This window comes from Protopterus annectens, chromosome 1.part1 (genome assembly GCF_019279795.1).
Source record: "Protopterus annectens isolate FY-2018-M chromosome 1.part1, PAN1.0, whole genome shotgun sequence".
NCBI lineage: Eukaryota > Metazoa > Chordata > Ceratodontiformes > Protopteridae > Protopterus > Protopterus annectens.
Window position 1 is genome coordinate 529,413,663 of NC_056726.1, and position 23,280 is coordinate 529,436,942.

A 23,280-nucleotide genomic window follows, 5' to 3' on the forward strand; every position below is an offset into this window, starting at 1 on the left:
CAAAGCCATAAGAGCATTAAATAACCCCACAGTGAAATCCTGCCATTCATGCTGAGGAGCCTTAGGAGCACAGGAAATGTGCTTTGTCTGTTGCTTTTTTAAAGGGACATTTGCCCTAAATATCTTAGGATGTCTGAACCCCTGCTGACAATCAACACAGTGGGACTCTCCTCCCTAACAAGAATCTGTTGAACCTCCCTAACAAAAATTTGTTGAACACCCCTCAGTCCCTTGGATATTATCTGCCGCAATTCCCCTGAACATCCGAAACGGACGTCTACAGAACCTCCAAGGACATGCAAGAAGCCAGATCCATGCTGGCCTCTGAAGCAGTAGAGGTACAAAAATCAGACAGACAAACCAGGTGATCCTCTGGGCTTTCACCAGCCTCGAGACAGACATCAGGGGGAGGCGGTACCAGCAGTAGAATCCAACCAAACATTTTTGGTCGTCTTCTTAGCAGACAGCTGAACCTTCGTTCGGGACGATTCCACCACTGTACCTACACCAACAACTTAAGACACTGGTTTTCCATGTAGATGGATAAGGAGGAGACGTGACTACAAAGAGTTTTAGGGACAAATGCCTGACAAACAGGGCATGACATATGTTTGCGAGAAGCACCTAAACAAAACAAAAACTGAGTGTGATGGTCCTTGTGGGGAATCTGTCTCCCACGCTGGCATTTTCACTTTCTGGATGACATGTTACCCCACAACAAAAAATAAAAAGGCAAGATAAGAAACCCCCCAATGGGGCACTTATCTGAAATGGTTTGGTAACCAGCAGATGAAAGAGCATTCAGAGCAATGACTGAAGATGGCATTCAGACTGGGGGGGAGTTCTGATGAAGGTACATGTACATGTCACCTTTATGCCCTATCCTGTGAGCGGGGAGCATACATGTGACGTATGATGTCCCTATTACAATCCAAGTCTTTGGTATACTAGTCGGATGTCTGGCTACCCTTGGCAGGGAATCCCTAGTGTAATGAATACTGTAACAGTTATACGGAAGGACATCTAACAGTTAAGGCAGGAAGAGGCAACATAAAAATAGTGATAAATAATAAGCCTTCAGCAAAGACACCAGGACAGATGGTATTCTTGTGGAAGTTAGGAGGGAAGAAAATGAAAGATCTGGAACTTTTTGTTTGACAGTACTTTAAAAGATGGGGAAGTATCCACATCTTGGAAGAAAGGTGGAGTGAATATACTACTTAAGGATGGAAAATATCCATCAGACCCAGATTCAAACAGACCCATTTCAATTTTAAACCACGATTATAAAATGTTTATGTTTATACTAGCTACAAGAATCGCAAAGGTGTTGCCAAAACTGATGGATATGATCAAATGTGGTTTTGTGGAGGGGAAGTAAACATCTGACAATATTAATGTTAACAACAATGAAGTGTGTTAAAATACCGCTGTTGGTAGGTCATGCCGAGAAAGCATTTGACAGAATAAGCCGGGATTTTACGAGTAAAGCGATGGAAGTATTTGCATTCCCTGACAAAATTACAAGGTTAATTAGGAGGATATATGAAGGATCAGAGGCGATAATTAAAGTAGGAGGGTTCCTCTCTGATAAGGTGTTTCAACAGAGGAACCATGTAGGGGTGTCCTCTTTCCCCTTTATTTGCTTTACATTTAGAGCAACTGGCAAAGAAAACAAGGGACTCAGAAATGCAAGGATATAACTACGATGGCAATCAAGAGAAGCTGGCCTTGACTGCAGATATTCTGTACCTGAAAATTCATAAAAGGACATCTCAATGCTGCTGAATATTGAGAGACAGTTTCAGGTCCTTTCGGGATAAAAAATGAATGAAGATAAAACAAAGGCTACAGCCATAAATTTTGTACCCACACATGAAATGTTTCAGTAACTCACATTTATAGGGACATGATAAGATTAAGTATTCAGGAGTATGGATTAAAAAGGTTTCAGTTATGGCAGTTAAAGATGTGTGGGAAGAAACTAAACAAAAGATAATATAAAAACTGAGAAACTGTAAGCTCTTGTTTATGGATATTAATAGTGAGATACAAGCAGGGAAAATGTTTTTGGTACCTTTAGCTTCATATACAAGCCAGGTATAGTTTTATAAACCAGAAAAGAAGTTGTGGGTTATAATAAAGAGTTGACGGACTTTATCTGGAAGGGGAAGAGGGCCAGCATTAGTGGCATAAAATGATCCTTCCACAGAACACGGCAGTTTAGAATTACCTGACTTTAAGGGATATTTTGGGGCTACATAGTGAGCATTCACATACATAACACAAAAAGGTTATAATTCAAAATGGAAAGTGATGACTATAATGATGATGATGCAAGAGGGAAGTTGAAGGAAAAAAAAAAAGAGTGGGATTTTGGATGCAGATCCTTAAGGAGAATAACCACCATAAAGAGTAGTATGCTCATAAAGTAGTAGAAATAAGAATAAAGCAAACACAAGAAAATAGAAAAGATTTTGCCAATAGGGATTGACTGGACGTATGTATGCAAAAAACAGTCAAGAAGGGGCTGGAACTTTCTGAAGAAAACTGGCAAAGGAACCAAAGTACTGGGAGCAAATAATGTAACAGAGAAAGGTAACAGAGTGGGATGAGGCCAAGACAACATTTGGATTGTAGGCTACACACTTGCCTTCCCTACCAGGGACTGACATCAAGAGTATAGACAAAGGGAAAGGGGAATCAAAGTAAAAACTTGCTCTTGTGGAGTTTTTACTTAAATCTAGAACAGAAATTTGTTAAAAAGGGGATAATTCATAGAGCATATAAAATACTGCACAATAACTATAAGAATCAATTAGAGGGGATTACAAAATACTGGGAAGACATAGGTATGGTGACCAAGTATTCAGCAAGTCCAGAAGGTTTAGGATCTTTGCTATGAAGCATTTGCTGAGGTATTTTTAAACCCCAGGCAGACTTCACAAAATATTTCCTTAGGAAGATATCAAATGTTGGTGGTGTGATGGGGAAGAAAGAGGTAACTGGGAACATATGCTGTAACAGTGTAATGAGTTGGCAGATTTAAAAAACTCCTTACAGAGTGCTCTCAGAAATACTGGGTGAGCAAATGTAACGAAGGAAATGATTTTTTGAGCCGAGACATGGGATCTGAATTGCCTAGACATAAGGCATTATTAATTTCAATTCTGTTGGCTGACAAAAAAGGAAATACTAGAAAATGGAAATCAAATGGATTTCAAGCCCCCAAAACCCTAAGAAAATTGCTGCCTACTTGCAAGTGTTCACAGAAACCCTATACAAGCATATTAACAGCTGTATAGAGAGAGCTGTACTCACTAGGAAGAAGTGTACAACTAACTCAAAAAACAAGCCACCCTGGTGAAATCTCATCAACAGGCTGTACAACAGAAGAAAAACATGTCAAAAATTAGGAGGTGTAGCACCTAGCAGGATAAAAGCAGTCACAAACTAAACAAACAACTCTGAGGACAAATACTACAAAAGCCAAATTTGAGGTAAACCTGGCCTCCCAGGCCAAGTATAACCATAAGGTATTCTTGAGCTATGTCCACAACCTCAAAGAAAATACACAATTGTGTGTAGGGCTCATTGTTAATGTAGCCACCTATACTGAGGCAGAAAATATAGCAAACCTACTGGCCAACAAATTCAGCTCCAGCTGTACCCCCCTTTCAACCTAAACCTCCCCTCAGGAAACACCAGAAAATATAATTTCCTTTTTGTCACTAGGGCACATGTCCTTAATACTCTAAGGCTAAGACTGAATCAATGGGCTCAGACAATATCCCAGAATGCCTTCTAAATAGCAAGAAACATGACCTATCAAAGCGCCCCTCTGGAATTGCTATTTTAACTGTAGCTTCCAAACAGGCTTCATGCCTCATGAATGAACAACAACAGTCATCCCTATGTACAAAGGTGGGTCATCTACAAACCCTGGAAACTACAAACCCATAAGTCTCATATGTAAAACCATAGTAGGAATTACCAAGGAAATGATCAATAATGACATAGGAAACTTCCAGACACAGGACCCAGCCCAGTTTGGATTTGTTAAGGGCAGGTCAATCTGACGGACGTCTTTGACAATGTCACCAAAGCAATGGATGAGGGTAAAATGGTTCACAATGCCTACCTTGACCAGGCCAAAGCATCTGATAATACCCCCACTTGGGCATTGTTGACAAAATTAAGAGGCTAGACAAACAAACTCTTATGTCGCCCAGTGGACAGCCAGCTTGCTCACAGACGGGACCCAAGAAGTTAGAATTGGGGAGTCCACCTCTACAAAGAAGCCTGTCACAAAGTGGAGTCCCTTAGCGATTGATGTTGACACTGCTCCTTTTTAGCATTTACTTCTCTCAAGTCAAAGTCAATGTCAATGGCCTCTGCCTCATTAAATTTGCAGATGATTGCAAATTAGGAGCAGTCATAGAAACACCCACCAACCAAAATATTCTCCAGGAAGGGCTGAGACAGACAAATAACAGCTGTCGGAGCCATGGACTAAATCTAAATGCCAAAAAATGTAGGATCATATCCTTCAGGATGTCATTCACTCCTGGTATCTATCATATTGACAACACTCCTCTAAGAGGTAACCCACAGTCAGGGACTTGGGGACACAGAGAATAAACCAGCCTTTAACCATCACATGTCCACAGTAGTGAGGAAATTATTCTATGTTGTGCAACTTATGAACAAAGGTATGGCATCTAGGTCCAAGAAGGTCATTGCTCCACTGTATTCAGCATTCATCAGACCTATAATTGAGTGCAGTGTCCTCTTTAGTATACATCTAACCAGGCACATCCAACTATTGAAAGTCCACAGAGGTTCCTCAATAAAACAATACAGGGTGCAAGTAAACTGTCCTCTGCAGACCACTTCAAGGCCCTATCACTGTACTCTACCGCCTACATGCAAGTTGAAGGGATCTCTATGCCTGGCATACAAGGCCTTGTCAGACTTCACTCTGATGGATCTCCTGCATATCCGCAACAAGAACAGCACTAAAGACATATACCTTGTCCGAATCTCAGAAAGGAACTGCTGGAAAGACAGGTATGTGTCCCAGACACTACACCTTCTCTGGAATACACTCCCCATCCATGTGAAGCAGAGTTCCTCCCTAGCCCAAATTAAGTGAAACTTGGACAACTGGATGTGGAACAGGAAATGTATTCCTGGTTTGGCACCTGTGTCTCTAATGGACACAGACAGCTTGTAAATGTTTCATCTTCCCAAGCCTTTGCCTACACTTATCTAGGGTACCAGAACTTGTTTGAGACTTGGAATGCATGGCTACGCTTAAAAAGGCCCTTGTGGTTTGTACATCTAGTACACACCTACAAATCTATAAAGCAAGTGTATTTAAAGTACTAAATATTATAAAAGATATAAAACTGTAAGTGTTTATAGTGTACTTAAATTTTAACAAGTTTGTGCACAATGAATTGACCAACATAATAAATCATTTAAAAGCTAATAAAATTTTGGACAAAGCAAAACAATTTATTAAAAAAAAAAGCATCGGATTATAGTAAATAAAAGTCATTATTACAAAAAAGCACTCCAAATTATATAACTTGAAGGAATCATATTAGCCACAGTAACGTGACAGTAAAAACAAACCACATATTCCCAACAAATATTGTGTGCGCGTGTATGCGTGTGTGTGTACTTTGAAGATGATGAAAAAAAGTAGTCCCAGTGAAGGCGTGTTTTTTTCTGAACAAAATCCATTCTCCTATTGTTCAAGAAAGATGCCTATATAAACACCACACTATCACATCTGGAGTTCAGACATTCTTCCTATTGGTTCCAAAACAGAAGATGATGCTGGCTAGGTAAAGTACACTTGCGTGATGAACTCACCATAACGTTCCATCCAAGTAGTTGTACTTAATTTGTCTTCAACCTGTTGGTTTTGGATCCGAATCGGATCCAACACTGTCACATTTTCCAGCTACTGATCCAAGCTCCTCCCCTTACCCATAATGCCCGTGTCCCCTTCCTCCCTTCAGATCTAGTTTGCTGATAACACTTAAGTATCCAACCCAGCAAAACCCCATCCTTACTGGCAGCCTGAAATTCCTAATTCCCAGTTTCTGTAGTAGTCATATTCCTATAAGGTCAGTACCAAAGTGACAAGGTTGGGGGAAGGGGGGGGGGGGGTTTGAAGACAAATGAAGTTCAACTATCCAGATGGAACGTAATGGTGAGTACATAACTTCTTTATCTGAAGTATTTGACTTAATTTGATCTTCAACCTGTGGGACAGAGACCCCAGCTGCCAAACACCTAGGTGGCTCTCATGGAAGGATATTCCAAAGCACGGCAGACCCAAAGGATGCCCTGTTTCTTGACACAATATCTAACTTGTAATGCGAAATGAAGATATGAGACGAGGACCATGTAGCTGCAGAACAAACACCATCTAGTGACACTCTAGACCAAAAAGCCGCTGAAGCAGCCACAGACCTGGTAGAATGTGCTTTCACCTGACCCGGAGGGGGAATTCCTCTAGAAGAATGCCCTCGAATAATGCATTGAGAAATCCAATGAGCAACTGTCAACTTTAGAAATTGGTTTCCTAAGAAAGGTCTTGAGTAAGAAACAAACAATTGATCTGCTTTACAAAAGGTTTTAGTCCTGTGCAAGTAAAATCTCAATTGCCTATGAACATCCAACAAATGCAATTTATATTCCCCTTTATTTTGAAAATTTGGGAAAAACACTGGTAGATTAATAGTCTGGTTAATACTGGCCTCTGATGCTACTTTGGGAAGGAAGGGTTAGTGCGCATGGATACTCTATCTTTATGAAATATCATATAAGGAGCCTTGAAGGATACAGCTTGAAATTCCGACACTCTCTTGGCAGAAGTAATGGCCACCAAAAAGGCAGTCTTCCAAGAAAGATACTGCAAAATCTACTGAAGCTGCCAGTTCAAAAGGTGGGGAGACTAATGCCTGGAGCACAAAGTTAAGGTCTCAGGGGGAGTGGGATCCTTAAGTGGAGGTCTAAGTAGAAAGGTACCTCTAGGGAAGGACTTGCAAAGTTTTGATGAGGCTAAAGAAGACCTGTTTTCCCCCACATGAAAGCTAGAAATAGCAGCCAACTGAACTTCCACCGTGGAGAAACTGGCCCCTTGAAGAAAAATTCCCACCAGAAACTCTAGTACTGCAGTCACTGGAGCTGTGGAAGTATCCACGACATGCTGTGAGGTCCATATAGAGAAATGTTTCCATTTGCTACGATACACCTTTCTGGCGGAAGACTTGTGAGCTGCCACCAAAACAGCCTTAACCAGAGAAGATAAACCAGGACTCCTAACAATCATGGGAACTGGAGCAGCCAAGCAGTGATCTTCAGACTGTCCAGGTCTGGATGAGGAATCCCTGAGGGATGAGATCCTGAAGTGGATCCAACGGCCATGGTGGAACTAGTAGATGAGACCATAGGGAGGGGAACCAAACTTAGTGGGGCCAGAATGGGGTGATGAGAATTACAGTGCTTCCCAGCCTGCAAGCTTTCTGAAGAAGCTTCGAAATTAGGGTTAACAGAGGATAAGCATAAAGAAGTCCGGGAGGCCAAGCATGAATCAGTGTGTCTCTGGGGGCTTCCCCCTGAGGGGGGTTCAGAGCGAAGAACTTGCTGCATTTCACGTTGGAAGGAGATGCAAAGAGATCGCCTGCAAGGATGACCCCACTTCTGAAAGATCTGTTCCGCTACTGTAGGATTCAGAGACCACTCGTAAGGCATCAGGATAGATCTGCTGAGCCTGTCCACTAGAATGTCGGACCATCCTGGAATGTGTATTGCCACTGGAAAACAGCCGGTGGAGATCACCCATTCCCACACACATGGCTTTGCGACGGAGGGGAGAAGATCTGGTTCCCCCTTGTTTGTTGATATACCACACCACTGACTTATTGTCTGAACTGCAATTGTTCCAACAGGAAGATGAGCATGAAGGGCCTGCAACGCAAGAAGAACTGCCTCATCTCCAGGAAGTTGATATGCAAATTGGTCACGGATGGGGGCCACATGCCTTGGACTGTCCTTCCCGAGCAATGCTTCCCCCCACCCTAGTTGGGAGGTGTCCATGGTCACTGTAGTTTTGGGAAAGGAGAAAAGAAAATGACTTCCCTTCAGCAGGTCCGGGGACTGAATCCACCACCGAAGAGAGTCCCTGCACACACGGGAGATTCAAATGGGGTGAGATAAAAGTAGATCTAACAGGGACCACTGAAGAATTTGCATATGAAGGTGTGCTAAAGGTAACAGGTTGAGTGTGGCCGCCATAGACCCCAATGCTCTTAGAACTGCTTCTGCTGTCGGAACGTGGGTTTGAAGGACACACAGAACGTGCATCTTTAAACTGCGTATCCTGTCCAGGGTGAGGAAAACTTTCATTCGAACGGTGTTCAACTGAGCCCCAATGAAGTCCAGAATCTGAACTGGGGCCAGTGAAGATTTGTTTTGGTTGATGGTGATGCCCACTTTGTTTCCTAGACAAAAAAAAGCAGTCCCTGGCCTGACACAGTAGATGCTTGGAAGGGGCAGCAAAGAGCCAATCGTCTAGGTAAGGGAAGACCTGAATACCCTGAAGCCACAGGTGAGCCTCTACTACCATCACCTTTGTAAACACCATGGGGACTGTGTTGAGACCAAAGCAAAGGGCTCTGAACTGATAATGATTGGCTCCTAGCCGGAAGTGGAGGAACTTCTGAGAGCACCTGTCCATCTTGATGTGATAGTATGCATCCTGGAGGTCTAGTGAACACATCCAATCATTAGTCTGCAGATAGGGCAGGATGGATTGAAGAGTGACCATCCGAAATTTTGCTTTGGCTATCGACAGGTTCAAGGTGCACAGATCCAGAATAGGTCTGAGGTCTCCCATTTTCTTCAGCACTAAAAAGAACCTGATCCGGATTGGTCTGCGGGGACAAGTTGGATGACCCTTTTCTTGAGTAGCTTTTTTATTTCTAGTGCTGTTTCCTCCCTTAGTGTGGATGGGACGTCTGGGAGGTATTTCTTGGGATGTGGTAGTTCTTTGAACGGGATGAAATATCCCTCTGGATATAATCTACAACACCCAGCGATCTGTTGTAACAGACTCCCATGCCATTGGGTGTAGTGACAGGTGACCTCTAACTGCCTCCAGAGATGAGCAGTCGGGCAACCCTTCAGGGCTGCTGTCCAGGCTTCTCCGAGAAGGGTTCTCATGACCTGAAGTTTCCAGGACCCCTTGTGCCTTTAGAACAGCATCTGTCATAACCTCCTCTGCCTCTTGGGTAAGGTGAGTCCAGAGTGTCCCGGGAAAACGCCTGAGACTTCCGGAACCACAGCTTCTTCGTGCCTCGCTGATTCCTGGAAAAGGATCTTTGAGGGGAGGAGAAGCAGGTCCAGATGGTAGACAGTATCTTCCAGTCCTTCTCACTCTGGACCAGTGTCTCTCTAAGGGATTTGCCACAAAGGGAAGAACCATCGTAAGGGGCATTTGTGAATGACGTTTTAAAGGGTTTCGAGAATTGACAAAGCCGGAGCCAAGCGTGACGCCTGATGGCAACACCCGTTCTGGCCAACCTGGCAGGTCCCTCCGTAGCATGGGAAAGCAGGCGCAAGGACGTATTCAAAACTGCTTTAAGAGTAGCCATTTGAACACAGAACATCTTTTTGTCCTCCACCGACATGGACTCCAGGGTCGACTCAGCAACTTCCTTGACCAAGTCTCGCTGTAATCGAATGACGTGTGCCATGTAGTTCAGCGCCATTACTGAGGTTGCTGAAGCATAGCCCCACTTCCCAAAATGGTCCATCGCCCTTGATTCTCAATCAGGGAGGTGAACCGTGGAGCTCTCCTGCACAAGCTCCTTCTTGGTTGTGGCTGCCACAACCATAGCTCCCACTGGGGACCCCTTATTTCAGCACATCCTGTCTGATGGGGGAACTCAACACCTTGTCAGGGCACTTAGGGATAGGCGCCATGGTGTCCGGTTCTTTCCATGTCCTAGATGTTATAAGATCCACTAGGGGACACCCAAGAGGTAGATGGGCCCATGCCAAACGCCTCCAGGAACACTAAATCCTCTGAGGTCGGTTTTGGGGCAGATCAACCCCCCCCCCCAGCAGAGTGGAGTGGAGGGGAGGCCTTGGGGACTCTTCCCCCTCCTCCAAGTCAGTGTCTTTGTTGAAGGACTCTGGTGGAGAGTACAAGTGCCTCCTCTTACATGTCCATTTACAAGGGACCTCCTCAGCGAGTCTCTCTGCAGAGGATTTGCAAACTTCCTGTTGTTCCTGTGGGGGAGCCTCCTGAGGCAGAACGGTCACGGCCTGTCCCTGAAATGGCAAGACAGTCAGGACCGCACCCAAAGCCAAGGGAGTCTGGACGTAGTTAGAGGACAAGATGGTCAAGGGTCTCAATTCCGAGAGAACCCTCTCCACTACGTCAAAGGATGAAAGGGAACGAACCTCCTGGGAGATACCGGTGGGAGGAGTCTGAGCCAAGGCTCTAGGAGCCAAGATGCCGAAAGGGATACAGAAATGCTCTAAGCCGACAGCACCCCCTTGGATCTGACCCCGAGACTATGGCTTTGAGAGCTCGGATCCAAACCAGTCAGATCAGACACACTCAAGGCAACGGTCGGCGTCTAGATGCATGGAACCGTCGGCGCCAACCCCTCGACCCAGAGGGTCCTCAGATCCAAGGACTTCTAAACCAAAGGTTGGATCGAAGAAGGGAGTTATATGTGAGAAGAAAGGCTGTGAGCTCCCCCCTCCAGAGGGAGAAGGTGCAGGCAAGACCCACATCTGGATCTGGGTGCAGATAAATCTCTGTCATCTTGCCCATTTCCGCTTAGGCTCCAGGTGGAGCGGGAAGAAGATGCCACCAAAACAGGTCTAGAATGCCGGTGGGGAGAGGACCTAACTGGGGACCAGATAGGGGTTTCTTCCGGCTCAGGGGAGAATCTAGGAGACCGTAGCCGAGGAGACCCAAGCCTGGTTGGAGGCCTCACTTTCGGTGGCGGACCTGCCTGACCCTAGCGGTCAGGGGACCGCTTTTCGCAGCTTGGCCTTCTCTCTCTCTCCCTGGACCTTCTAGCGAGAGCTTGAGGCCCAGATGCCGGGAAGGAGGAGGAGGAGGAAGCTGCAGCTGCTGTTCCCTGGAGGGGGATGAAAGTACTACTGTCCCCAAGTAGGTAAGTAGGCCTTTCAGAATTAGTTTGTCCCTCCTGTCCTTCAGTGCTCTGGGGTTGAACCCAGCACAGATAGGACAGGAGGTCTGAAGGTGCACTGCTCCCAGACACACCACACACAGAGTGTGGCCATTCGCTGGGGAAAGCTTATGGCCACATACTGTGCATTTTCTAAAGCCTGATTTAGGGGGTTCTGACAACCCTAAACAGGCCTAGACACACATACATAATAGAAAAGACAGAAAAAAGGACTGGAAAAGAAAACTTTTTTTTTTTTTGACAGATGACTTTCGCGGGGAGGTAAAGAAAGAAATTTGAGAGAAGATTATAAAAAAAAAATTTACTCAAAAAGACGCAACTAACACTAACTGCTTCACTAGCAGCAAACGAGATCTGAAGGGAGGAAGGAGACAAGGGGCATTATGGGCAAGGGGAGGAGCTTGGGGCTCAGATCAGTAGATGGAAAATGAGGCCATGTTGGATCCGATTCGGATCCGAAACCCACAGGTTGAAGATCAAATGAAGTCAACTACTTCAGATCAGCAGGTATAACAGCACAAGAACCACTGCTGAAATAAGACTCACCACAAATTATAGTTGCATCTATTCATCTGGCACATAAACAATAAGAAATAGGGTCCTCTAGACAGAACAGGTTTGAAGGTTTTAAGAAAAAAAATAAAATAAAGTAAAAATAAAAAAATTCCTTTGCTGGATTTGGCTAATCACAGTACTTTCTACCTTTTCCGGTGACATCAGCAGCCTTGTGAGGGCTCTCGTATTACAGTCAAAATAAGATGAAAAAAATCAATGCAATGCATACCAAAACAGCTAACAGAAAGCTCTAAAGGATATGCCTCAACAAAGTCACCTGGGTGACATACAATCATGATCAAATGAAGTAATGCGGTTTAAAAAAAAGCAATGTTCTCCTGCTACCCCACTATCCTACTAGCATCCTTAGCGCAGGTAAGGAACCAGCCCACTGTCTAGGCACTGACAGCTCTGGAAGACTGGCCTGATTGGCAGATGTTGACCTTTAGGGAAATCCCATCTGTAGATAACCATACCGCAGTTGACAGTGGTCAAATCCCATCTATAATTACCCTACTGCAGCAGTGAGCCATACAATGAATACCTCTCTGTATACAGCACTCATTGCTTTTAACACAAGGAAGCTTTAAGCTCGTCTACAATCTCTCTACACAACAAGCAAAACTAGCCAACAGTAGTGCTAACAAAAAGGAACCATCAAGAATTTTAGCTCTACTCAAAGCACTATCTTAATGACATATCTATTTTAGACGAAAATGGTGGTAGATGTAACACAGGAAATAAACAGCAGCTAAACAGCATTCGCCCTTCAGAAAATCAATGACTAATGACGACTGACTGCATTACACAACAACAAGCAACTAACAGCTGTAAAACTCAGAAAACATTTTCAAATGGTCTTGATACTGGCCATTTACATTTCACAGGTCACATGGAAAAGCTTTCCCAAGTATCTCAAAATATCACTCTTCTGCCAAGTACAACCTCCTCAGGACTTTTCACAAAACTAACTCTTAAAACTACTAATAAATATTTTTTTGGAAAACCTACTTTGGCGAACTCATTGCAGAGTGCAGCATTGAATCTGTTAATAAACTGGGCTGCTGACTTGTGGCAGGAGCACTTACTCCTCCATTTACTCCCATAGATGCAGGACCTAAACAGAGGGAAAAAAAAACATTATTGTACACAGTGATAACTTAATGATGTGCATTTCAGTGAACTATGTCAACAAGAACCTATTTTGAGGATACAAAACTTTTTGTTAGTATTAAGTAAAATATTCAGGACAGCAAGAAAACTTTGGTACAAAAGAATAATCAGCTAAAAAAATATCAAAGTTAAATGAAAAAATTGATAATGCCTTCTGGACAATCAAATGATGCAAAGTTCAATGTAGCAATTACACATGCACAAACTCCTTTACAACTACTTGTTCATACACATTTTTTTACAACTAGAATAATGCAGCACATAGCAGTTGGGTACTTCACAGTTAGGGCTTCAAATCACAACTGAAGAAGTTACACACAGATTTTACTTTTTTATTTCGTCTCTTATGGTAACTATATGTTAATAGCCATATCCAGTTTACTTTCCTTAATCATCTGATCCTTTTACCCTGACAAATGAAAGACCTACTCTCTTCAGGCAAGGACCCCGGCAAGCAGGGAAATCCTTAACATAAGGAGTCCAGGAAAGGGTATGGAAAATAGAAGGCTTTTACGAATTTCCTGCTTGCTTGTCCCACCCAACTCCCATTTGCACTACATATGCACATGCATGTAAACCAGTGTCTGGTTTGCATCAATGTCACTGTTAAAAAACAATTATTAAACCTTTTTAATTAAGCAGATGAACGGTACAAATCTTTATTTGTACCGCAGGAGAAGTAGTTAACTATCCTCCTTGAATAAGGCAAAACATTTCCTTTTATTAATTAAAACTTATCTTGATAAACAGAAATGTTATGTTACATAGTCTGTAACAAAAAAAAATACAAATAAAAAATCAACAAGCACAGGAATCAGTCTAGTTCCAACCTCACAACATGAGTGTTGAAGAAAAAATAAACAGAAAAACTAGTAGTCTTAAAACTTTGTTGATGAGCTCAGTCACAATTTCCAAAAATCATGAAACCAAAGTAGTGTTCCAAAACAGCAAATAGACAGGTAGTGTTTTCCTTAACTAGGATTTAGTTTGATATAATCAGTAGTAGTGTGTGGGGGTGAGTACTTGCTGTTTTTAAATTCACTTTTACTGCCCTGTTTATATTCTTTGCCTGGAATAAGCTAGCTTAAAATTAAACAATACATAGATTTTCCACACCTACTTCTTCTAAGTGTATAAAAGCTGATACCTTTAACATCGTAAAGTACCTCTGATTTTCTTTTTTTTTTTTTTTTGTTACTGAGGACTGCTTGCCTGTGACAAAGGATTGTTGCTTTGGAACACTACCTGGGTTTCATGACTTTTGGAAATTATTATGAATGAGCTCATCAACAAAGTTTATGACTACTAGTTTCTGTTTAATAAGAAAAATCAAAACTTTTTTTATGTGAACACATGGACACCGTCCATTCTATTACATTTAAACATATACTTTTATTAAAACACAAAAGGCTTGTGTACATGTTCCTATCCTCAATAGACCATGCCAAGGACTTTTATCACTTTACATTGAATATTTGAACTGTAAATCCTCTTTACTCTAGCATTTTTAAACAGATTTATATCAAATTAGGTGAAATCAGTAAAGCTTTGTTAATGGAAAAGTATCGCAGAAACATCCATATAGCTCTCAGATCTTGCATAAAATCAATAACTCGCTTTTCAGCTTTTTAATGCCAATTACTGGAGTACTTACATGAACTACGATTCTCTGTTTAATTAATAAGTAAACAGGTTGATTTTTTTTTTTTTGCTTACAATCAGGTTTTCATGTTTTAAATGGTACTGTGGCACCACAGTAAGAGAGTCAGAAAGGTTGTGCAAACTTTTTAAAAATAAACTTTTAGTGTTAAGCCCAAATTCTAGATGGTATCTCCTGCTCTAACAACTCCCCACCCGGCTGAAGGCTTATAAAGTCTCCTATATAGAATGGAATAAGACTGCCAAAACATTTTTCTTTACATGCTTTTGAGTGTCACAGTACACAGTGTCTGGTGTGCAACAAATTATATAACCTTACATAATAGGTCTGTACAGAGACAGTAGTATTTAAAAAGTGTTTTATTACAGTTCCTAAGGAAATAGGAATCGGTTCTGAAACTGGATAAACATCTCGAGCTATCATTCAGTTTTTTTTTTTACACTGGAATATTTTTTAACCATCTTTAAACATGACATTAAAAAGTGACAGATGCACACACAGTTAACAGAAAAGAAAACGCTGAGCACCGCAACAGAAGACAAACTATACTGACAGTCCTTCTGTTATTTTCATGTAATACATTTCTTACAAAGTATTCTGTATGGATTTTTTTTTAATATGCCATCTTGTTGCTTTCCCAAAAATAATGTTAACTGCCTCTCTCTTTTCCACCACAACTCCAGCATTTGTCATCTCCCTGAGGAAAAATTATCTGAAGTTTGCTTGGGGTATAAAAATACATGTGCAAACACTTCCAAGCAAAAATCCTAAGCCTTCTGGACTGTGTTGCATACTTGGGAGCCATACAGATGTCCTCCTATTGTTCCTTTGTAGAGAGCCTTTCCATCTTTCCAAATCTTTTCTAATATCCTCTTTTTCACTCTTACAGTTTATCATGCAATAAATATGTTATATACCCTGCTAATTACTCCTTTGACAGCAACTTCTGTTCTGCACTCAATCATACTTCTAAAGTTTGTCTTTCATTTATCAAGCCCCTGCCCTTTTCTTTATGCCTATACTCTTTATCAATCCTTGGTAGGAAAAGTAGTCTCTAACTTGCAGTCCAAATTTTGCTTAGCGTCATCCCACCCTTTTAAGCTTTACCTCTCCAGTTATTTGCACACAAAACCTTGGGTCCATTATTACGTTTCTCCAGTAAATTACAGCCCCCCTTATCTATTTTCTATATCTCTATCTGCAATGGTAAAAATCTTCCTTCTCCACTCCTGTGTTACCTTAGTTGTTACAATACTTTCAGATACTTTATGAATACAGTATTCTGCATGGCTATCGTTCTTCAGGACCTGCATCCAAAATCTTATTTTTTCTCAATTCTGAACTGCCCCCCCCCCCCCATTTCATCATCACTTTCCACTTAGTACAGGGGTCTGCAACCTTCACTATCAAAAGAGCCATTTTGGCCCCTCTCCCACCAAATAAAATTAATTGGGAGCCACAAAACCTATTTGACCCCTAAAATGAAGATAACACAGCATATAAGGTTTTATAAATAATTATCCAAAATATAAAAGAACTAGGTTTATACGAGCAATATTTAAAATCCATCCCTATTTTTATTCCTTTGTTGGGATTGCTCGATTGCTCTCAGAGCTTGTGTGTGTGTGATATCTCTCAACCTTTTAGAACAAGAAATCTGGACAAAGCCATAAATAGTGGGGCACAAAGGCCTAAAAATAGGAACACTTTAAATATTGCTCTTATAAACTTAGAAAGTTGACAGACTAACATGTTTTGCATTAGCATGAATTTTCTGAAGGGTATGAAGTCTGAAACTCAAATGTCTGTATTTTTTCTGACTTCAGACCTCAATGATTTGCCAGAAAACTACAATTTTATGAGAAAAAGACCAAAAATATGAGGCAAAAGTCAGGACATTTTGTGAAAACTCTACACAGCTGAGAGGTAACTGTGTGTGTGTTTTGTGTGTGTGTTTTGTGTGTAAAATGCATGTCAACAGAAATCGTTATTCTAGCAAGTTTCTATGTTAATAAGACCAATTTTTAAAGTCCATCGCTCGATCGCTGTGTGTCTGTGTGTTGTGTGGTAAAGTGGCCATTATTTTTCAAAGCTACAGGGAGACACTGCAGAGGGGTGGAAGAGCCACATGCGGCTCCAGAGCCACAGGTTGCAGACCCCTGACTTATTCTAATAACCTTCACGTCTGCTTGTGTTATATGTATACGAGCCTTAACTGTGTAGGTTTAAAATACAAATTATATACAAAATATCCCTTCAGACCAGGTTATCCTAAACTGCCTTGTTCTAGAAGAATCAACTTATCCCATTTAACTTTTGCCATCACCCCAACCAATTTCCTTCAACTTTATTATGGTCCATGACTTCTGGTTGATAAATATATGTCAGACTTGTATAAAAAAAACTAAAGGGACTAGAACCATTTTTACTACTCGTCTCTTATTATTCATAATAGAGAGATTCAGTTTTTTCCAGTTTTAGTCTTTTCCCACATATCCCTAGGTGGCACAATAGAACCCTTTTTTAATGTATACACCTAAATACTTAACCTCATCCTGCTCTCATAGCCTTTGCCTTACTTTCATTTATATTATACCCTGAAAAAAAACTATTTTAAATATTCCACAACACCTAGGTATCCTTTTGTGTGTTTATCATGCACAAAAGAATCTGTGAATGAAATTAACTTTTCTTGACTACCATACCAGTTCTACTTGTGAAGTTGTGCTAATGGCCTTAAATATAAATCAAATACAAAGGAAAGAGGACACCCTATCTTGTTCCTCTTTGCTCAAGCACAGCTTTATCAGACACGTTAATTACTGCCTCTGAGCCATCATAAATCCTCCTAACTCTATAATGCCCTCTCTGCATCATGACAACCAAGTGTTTCCTTGCATTCTCCTTCCCTCTGAATCATCGTTCTATTAGATGTTGTCAAATGTTTGCCACCTCTCCACTAAACCACACAGATTCATATCTATCAGTTTTTTCAACACTTTTGCCATTTTCTTAGCTAGTATAGGCAAACACTTTATAATAACTGTTTAAAACTGAACTAGGTCTGTTTGAAGTTGGGTCTGAAAGCTCTTTACCATATCTGGACAAAAGATCCACCACAGCTTTTTTCCAAGATGGTATCCCCCGCTTTTTTTTTTTTTTTGAAATACTTTTAAAAGACCTCCAGATCTTTATCACTTTCTTCCCAAGCTTCAAACTTCCACAGGAATGCCATCTAATCCTGGAGACTTCCATGCTGATCAGCTGTATGTCACAGTTTTTACCTCATAGCCTCATCTTCCCCTAACCTCAGCATAGTTAAGTCTTCCATAAATATTTCCATTAGTGTCTTTTTTGGTTTTTACATTTCTCTGCTTTACACAGATTATCACAAAATCAGTCTTGAGCTCATTGCTGCTTGGGATGTTTATCTCTAGAGTGCTAATAACGCAGCACGTACTGATGAGCAAGTCTGACAATATAAAAATTGGTGGATTACAACAAACAGTAAAGAGCAGGGAATTTTACGAACATATTTGGACAGCTTTCTCTCTGGATTAGTTCAAAAGGTATGACCTTTAATGTAAAAAAAAAATATATTTTACATTTTGAGAAGAAGAGCAAAAGGTAGTCACATTTTTACAGATACCAACTGTGGCAGAGGCTTGGGTATACAAGCTGATGACAAATTGAATTTTGAATGCCATCTGAACAGTGTGCTTTAAAAAGCATATGCAGTGTTTAAAATATGTAAGTTACCTCACAATTAAAGACGCCTCTGTCCTGACAAAGTACTCAAGTCTGGAGTGAAAACCACTTGTCGAATACTGTGCCAAATATATTTCTCACACACACACACACACACACACACACACACACACACACACACACACACACACACACACATTAATGATATTTATACCATGACCCCCCCATTAATATACCAAAACGTGCACGCTGATTGGCCAGCATGCACGTTGTAAATCGACTTATACTAATGGAAAAAAGTCCGGTCGCCCGGACTTTTTCCATTAGTATAAGTCTCTTTTAAAACACTGTCTCGCTATGTTAAAAGAGTTTAACATAGCGAGACAGGTTTAAAAAAAGCAACGGAGATCTCCGTTTCTTTTTCTAAAGCTGTCTCGCTATGTTAAACTCCTTTAACATAGCGACACAGTGTGTAAAAAGCAACGGAGATCTTGCTTTCTCCGCTGCTTTTTTTTTTTTAAAGCTGTCTCGCTATGTTAAATGGGTTTAACATAGCGAGACAGCTTTAAAATAAGCAACGGACATCTCCGTTGCTTATTTTAAAGCTGTCGCGCTATGTTAAACCCATTTAACATAGCGAAACAGTAAAAAGCAACGGAGATCTTGCTTTCTGTGTTGCTTTTGGCCACAGCTCTGATGTACTGCGTAGGCATGCGCAGTACATCAGAACTGCCGCGGATAGCAGACAGCTGCGGAAGGGCAGCAAAGAGGCATTATACAATGCCATTATTTAAGAAAAGTAATTATTTCTTTTCTTAAATAATGTCATAGTATAATAGCAATAACCCACGCCTGGGTGTGGGTAATGCGGGATTTACCCACGGTTGTCTTTGTTTGGTCCCGAGGGTGAACCACGCCAACCGTGGGTAAATCCCGCATTACCCACACCCAGGCGTGGGTTATTGCTATAATATAACCCCAAAGCACAGATAAAAAAATAGAGAAAGTGCAGAATATTTTACAAAACAATTACTTCATGTGAAACCTCTGTGTTACAGTGATAGGCTGATGGCATTCAATTTTTTTCCCCACTGTTTTATAGACATTTGATTTTGATGTTTAAAACTTACAAACACTGGCAGTTACACTGGGGTTAAATTCATCTTTCACTCTAAAAGAACAAGTAGTACTGTTTATCACCTTTAAGGGCACCACTTTGTAACTGCATCACAGGGTGGGAAGGTTATGGAATGCTCTGTCGTGTCATAAGGCAAACAGAGTTTAGCAATGTTTAAAAGATTGACCGATACCCAGTTTAAAGAGCACATTTATAAGGATGAACTTGGTTGCAAGCTCTTGAATAGTCAATAATACTGACTTAAGAGCTTGTTATGAGATTGAAAATTTCTGAAATCGCCAATACTTCTACAGATTCGCAGGTTTTTTTTTTTTTGTTTTGTTTTTTCAGGCCATGTTTGGCAACAACTCTTCGTGCTTTCAGTTGCCTAAATTACTATGCTAAACATTTTTGTAATCAAGAGTTACCAAAATATTTAACAGCAACTTTTCTGAACTAATGCACATCATACAAATAATCTATCCATCACATCATCCCTTATGCACTTTCAGCTCTCTTCTTGTTCCATGAGATTCCTCTCATTCCGAAACATGTTGACCTTTTGTCAAACCTTCTAAATAATTCAGATTACTTTTTTCCGCATGTAACTACATTTCCATGTTCACACACCCACTAGCTATCCCTTCTTAAGAAATCTCTATATTCTGTAATAAATCTTTAATCATTTCCATTACCCATTCTTTGTTTTTTCTCTTTTGACACTACAATATTGAGATGGCATAACTTCTAGCACTGCCGCAGCTGCTCTGTTATCAACTAAGAAGGGATTTCTTTTTTTACTTACTTTATGTAATGCCCTTTCTGATCTACTACCCTGGCAATTTCAGTAAGGGGGCTTACGGCTTCATCCAGTGTGAGGTAGGAGTGGTGATGGGAACAATGTGAGACTTCTCAGGCTGCCAGGCAATCTTAAGGTCCTTATGAATATCTAAATATCCCATCTCCTCTTAGATGCCTCAAGATTTTCATATGTATTTTTATTAGCATTTTCACTGTTAAATAAAATCATTCAAATGATTAAGTAAATCAAGTTTTCAATTTAATTTTTTTTTATTGCTAACCCTAAGCACACCTTGCACGTGTTCTGGCCTCCCTGATTTCTAACATCCCAGCTAAAGAATTAAGATCAACAGTAGCAATTCCTTTTCATTTATTTGAATACCTACAACTGTTCTGTCCATAACCTACAGTGTATATAAAAAGTGTACACACCCCTGTTAAAATGCCAGGTTTTTGCGATATAAAAAAATGAGACCACAATAAATAATTTCAAAACTTTTCCCACCTTTAATGTCACCTACAACCTGTACAATTCAATTGAAAAACAAATGTGTTATGGGAAAAAAATATAAAAAAAAATAAAAAAACCTACAAGTAGCTGGTTGCATAAGTGTACACACCCTTAAACTAATACTTTGTTGAAGCACCTTTTGATTTAATTACAGCACTCAGTCTTCTTGGGAAGGGCGTCTATCAGCATGGCACATATTGACTTGGCAATATTTGCCCACTCTTCCTTGCAAAAGTCCTCCAAATCTGTCAGATTGCGAGGGCATCTCTTGTGCACAGCCCTCTTCAGGTCACCCCACAGATTTTTCTATTGGATTTAGGTCTGGGCACTGGCTGGGAAATTCCAAAACTTTAATTTTCTTCTGGTTAAACCATTCTTTTGTTGATTTGGATGTATGCTTGGGGCCACTGTTCATGTTGAAAATTGAAATTTCACTTCATCTTCAGCTTTCTAGAAGATGCTTGAAGGTTTTGGGCCAAAAGTGACTGGTATTTAGAAGTGTTAATTCCCTCCACCTTGACTAAAGCCCCAGATTCACCTAAAGAAAAGTAACCCCAAAGCATGATACTGCCACCACCATGCTTCACCGTGGGGATGGTGTTCTTTTGGTGATGTGAAGTGTTGTTTCTGCGCCAAATGTACCTTTTGGACTTCTGGCCAAAAAGTACAACACTGGTCTCATCAGACCATAACATATTTGCCCACATGCTTTTAGGAGACTTTATGTATTGTTTTGCAAATTTTAGCCGGGCCTGGATGTTCTTCTGTGTAAGAAAAGGCTTCAGTCTTGCAACCCTACCCCATAGTCCAGACATATGGAGAACAGAGGAGATTGTTGTCACATGTAGTAGATAACCAGTACTTGACAAATTCTTGCAGCTCCTTCAGTGTTACTGTAGGTCTCTTGGCAGCCTTCCTGACCAGTTTTTGTCTTGTCTTTTTATCAATTTTGGAGGGACGTCCAGTTCTTTGCAATGTCACTGTTGTCCCATATTTTCTCCACTTTTTGATGACCGTCTTCCCTGTGTTCCATGGTATATCCAATGCTGTGGAAATTTTTTTGTACCCTTCTCCTGACTGATACCTTTCAACAATGAGATCCCTTGGATGCTTTTTAAGCTCTTTGTGAACCATGTATTTTGCTGTAGCAGGCAACTGAGTAACTGTCAGGAAAATCCTACTAGGACAGCTAAACTTTATTTGGGGTTACTCAGTCTCTCTAACTGATGGCAGGTATGTACCCAAGAAGACTGAATGCTATAATTAAAACAAAAGGTGCTTCAAAAAATATTAGTTTAAGGGTGTGCACACTTATGCAACCAGCTTATTGCACATTTTTTATTTTTAATATTTTCCCCCCAACAGATTTGTTTTTCACTTGAATTGTACAGATTATATGTCACATTAAAGATGGGAAAAGTTTTAAAATGATTTATTGTGGTCTCATTTTTTTATATCACAAAAACCGGGCATTTTAACAGGGGTGTGTACACTTTTTATATTCACTGTACACACATAAAGGTTACAATGCAGACTCACTGAGTTCCTGTCTACCCTATTTAACTATCTAGGTACCTCCCTTTGGTAAGAGAAATAAAAACGTACTTTTCCCTTTTATTGTACTTGCACACACAAGTTAGTATAACTTATGTGCATACTTTCTTTTCTTGTTTAAATCTTTTTTGTGCAGCTTGACACAGTAGTTTAAAGTACAAAAAAATCTTAAAAGATTTAAGTTAAATTGACTTCAGCTGGGGCCCATTTTGATTTATCCAAGTCAAGATAACACCAAGGGGAAAAAAAAGACCAACTATTCTCATATCTTACCTTCAAGACAAGGAAACTGTAATTAACAGTGGTGCTATTTTTTCAAAGTTTGCAACTAACAAATGAAGATCATACTTTCTGAACACCTGCATACTGTCCATCTCATCACATTCCCATACAAATACTCAAGTCCTTCTGTGTTCTTCCTTTTTTCTATTAGAGTAATACAGCCATTTTTGGTCTCACCACCTGTGCAAGACTCATATTTTACTTATTTTTGTTCATCAGGAAAGTCTAACTGTGACAAGTTGCCCATTTTCAGTGGAAGCCTAGGGAGAAAAGCTCCAGCACTACCTTTATTCTTTGGTACCTTAGTGGGGCTTGTTGGTATACTATAGTTAAAAAAGACAGGTTAAAGTAGGAGACACTTTCATCATGTGGAAGGTACTTAAGACTGTTCCAGTTGCATTGCTTCAAGGTTTCATTAAAGGTTGTTTTGTCCAACTTTGAGGTTTCTGACAGTATTCTCTGGTGATCTAGGATGGTCTCCCATGATGAAAGTATCAAGGAGAAAACTGCACTGTCTGACTTTTGCTGTGTGAGCTGATAGAATACAGTCCAAGGTGCACAGATCTTTTGGTATGTATGTTTATTCTAGTTGGTTCTTTGAGCAACTGTTGGAGTTGAATAGGGTGATACTGGTAAAGGGGTAGTTTTCATTATGAGTAGGCCAGTC

At 40.7% G+C, this 23,280-nt stretch overlaps 1 protein-coding gene across 2 annotated transcripts in view; it reads right to left on the reverse strand.

Annotated features, from left to right (window-relative positions):
- The window catches only part of EP300 (E1A binding protein p300), a 1,713,356-nt gene that overhangs the window by 980,501 nt on the left and 709,575 nt on the right, over window positions 1-23,280 (reverse strand). For both annotated transcript variants that reach the window (XM_044076495.1, XM_044076487.1), the window contains exon 7: window positions 12,819-12,924. In XM_044076495.1, coding sequence (XP_043932430.1) covers window positions 12,819-12,924 — 106 coding nt within the window. The remainder of the gene's footprint in view (window positions 1-12,818; window positions 12,925-23,280) is intronic.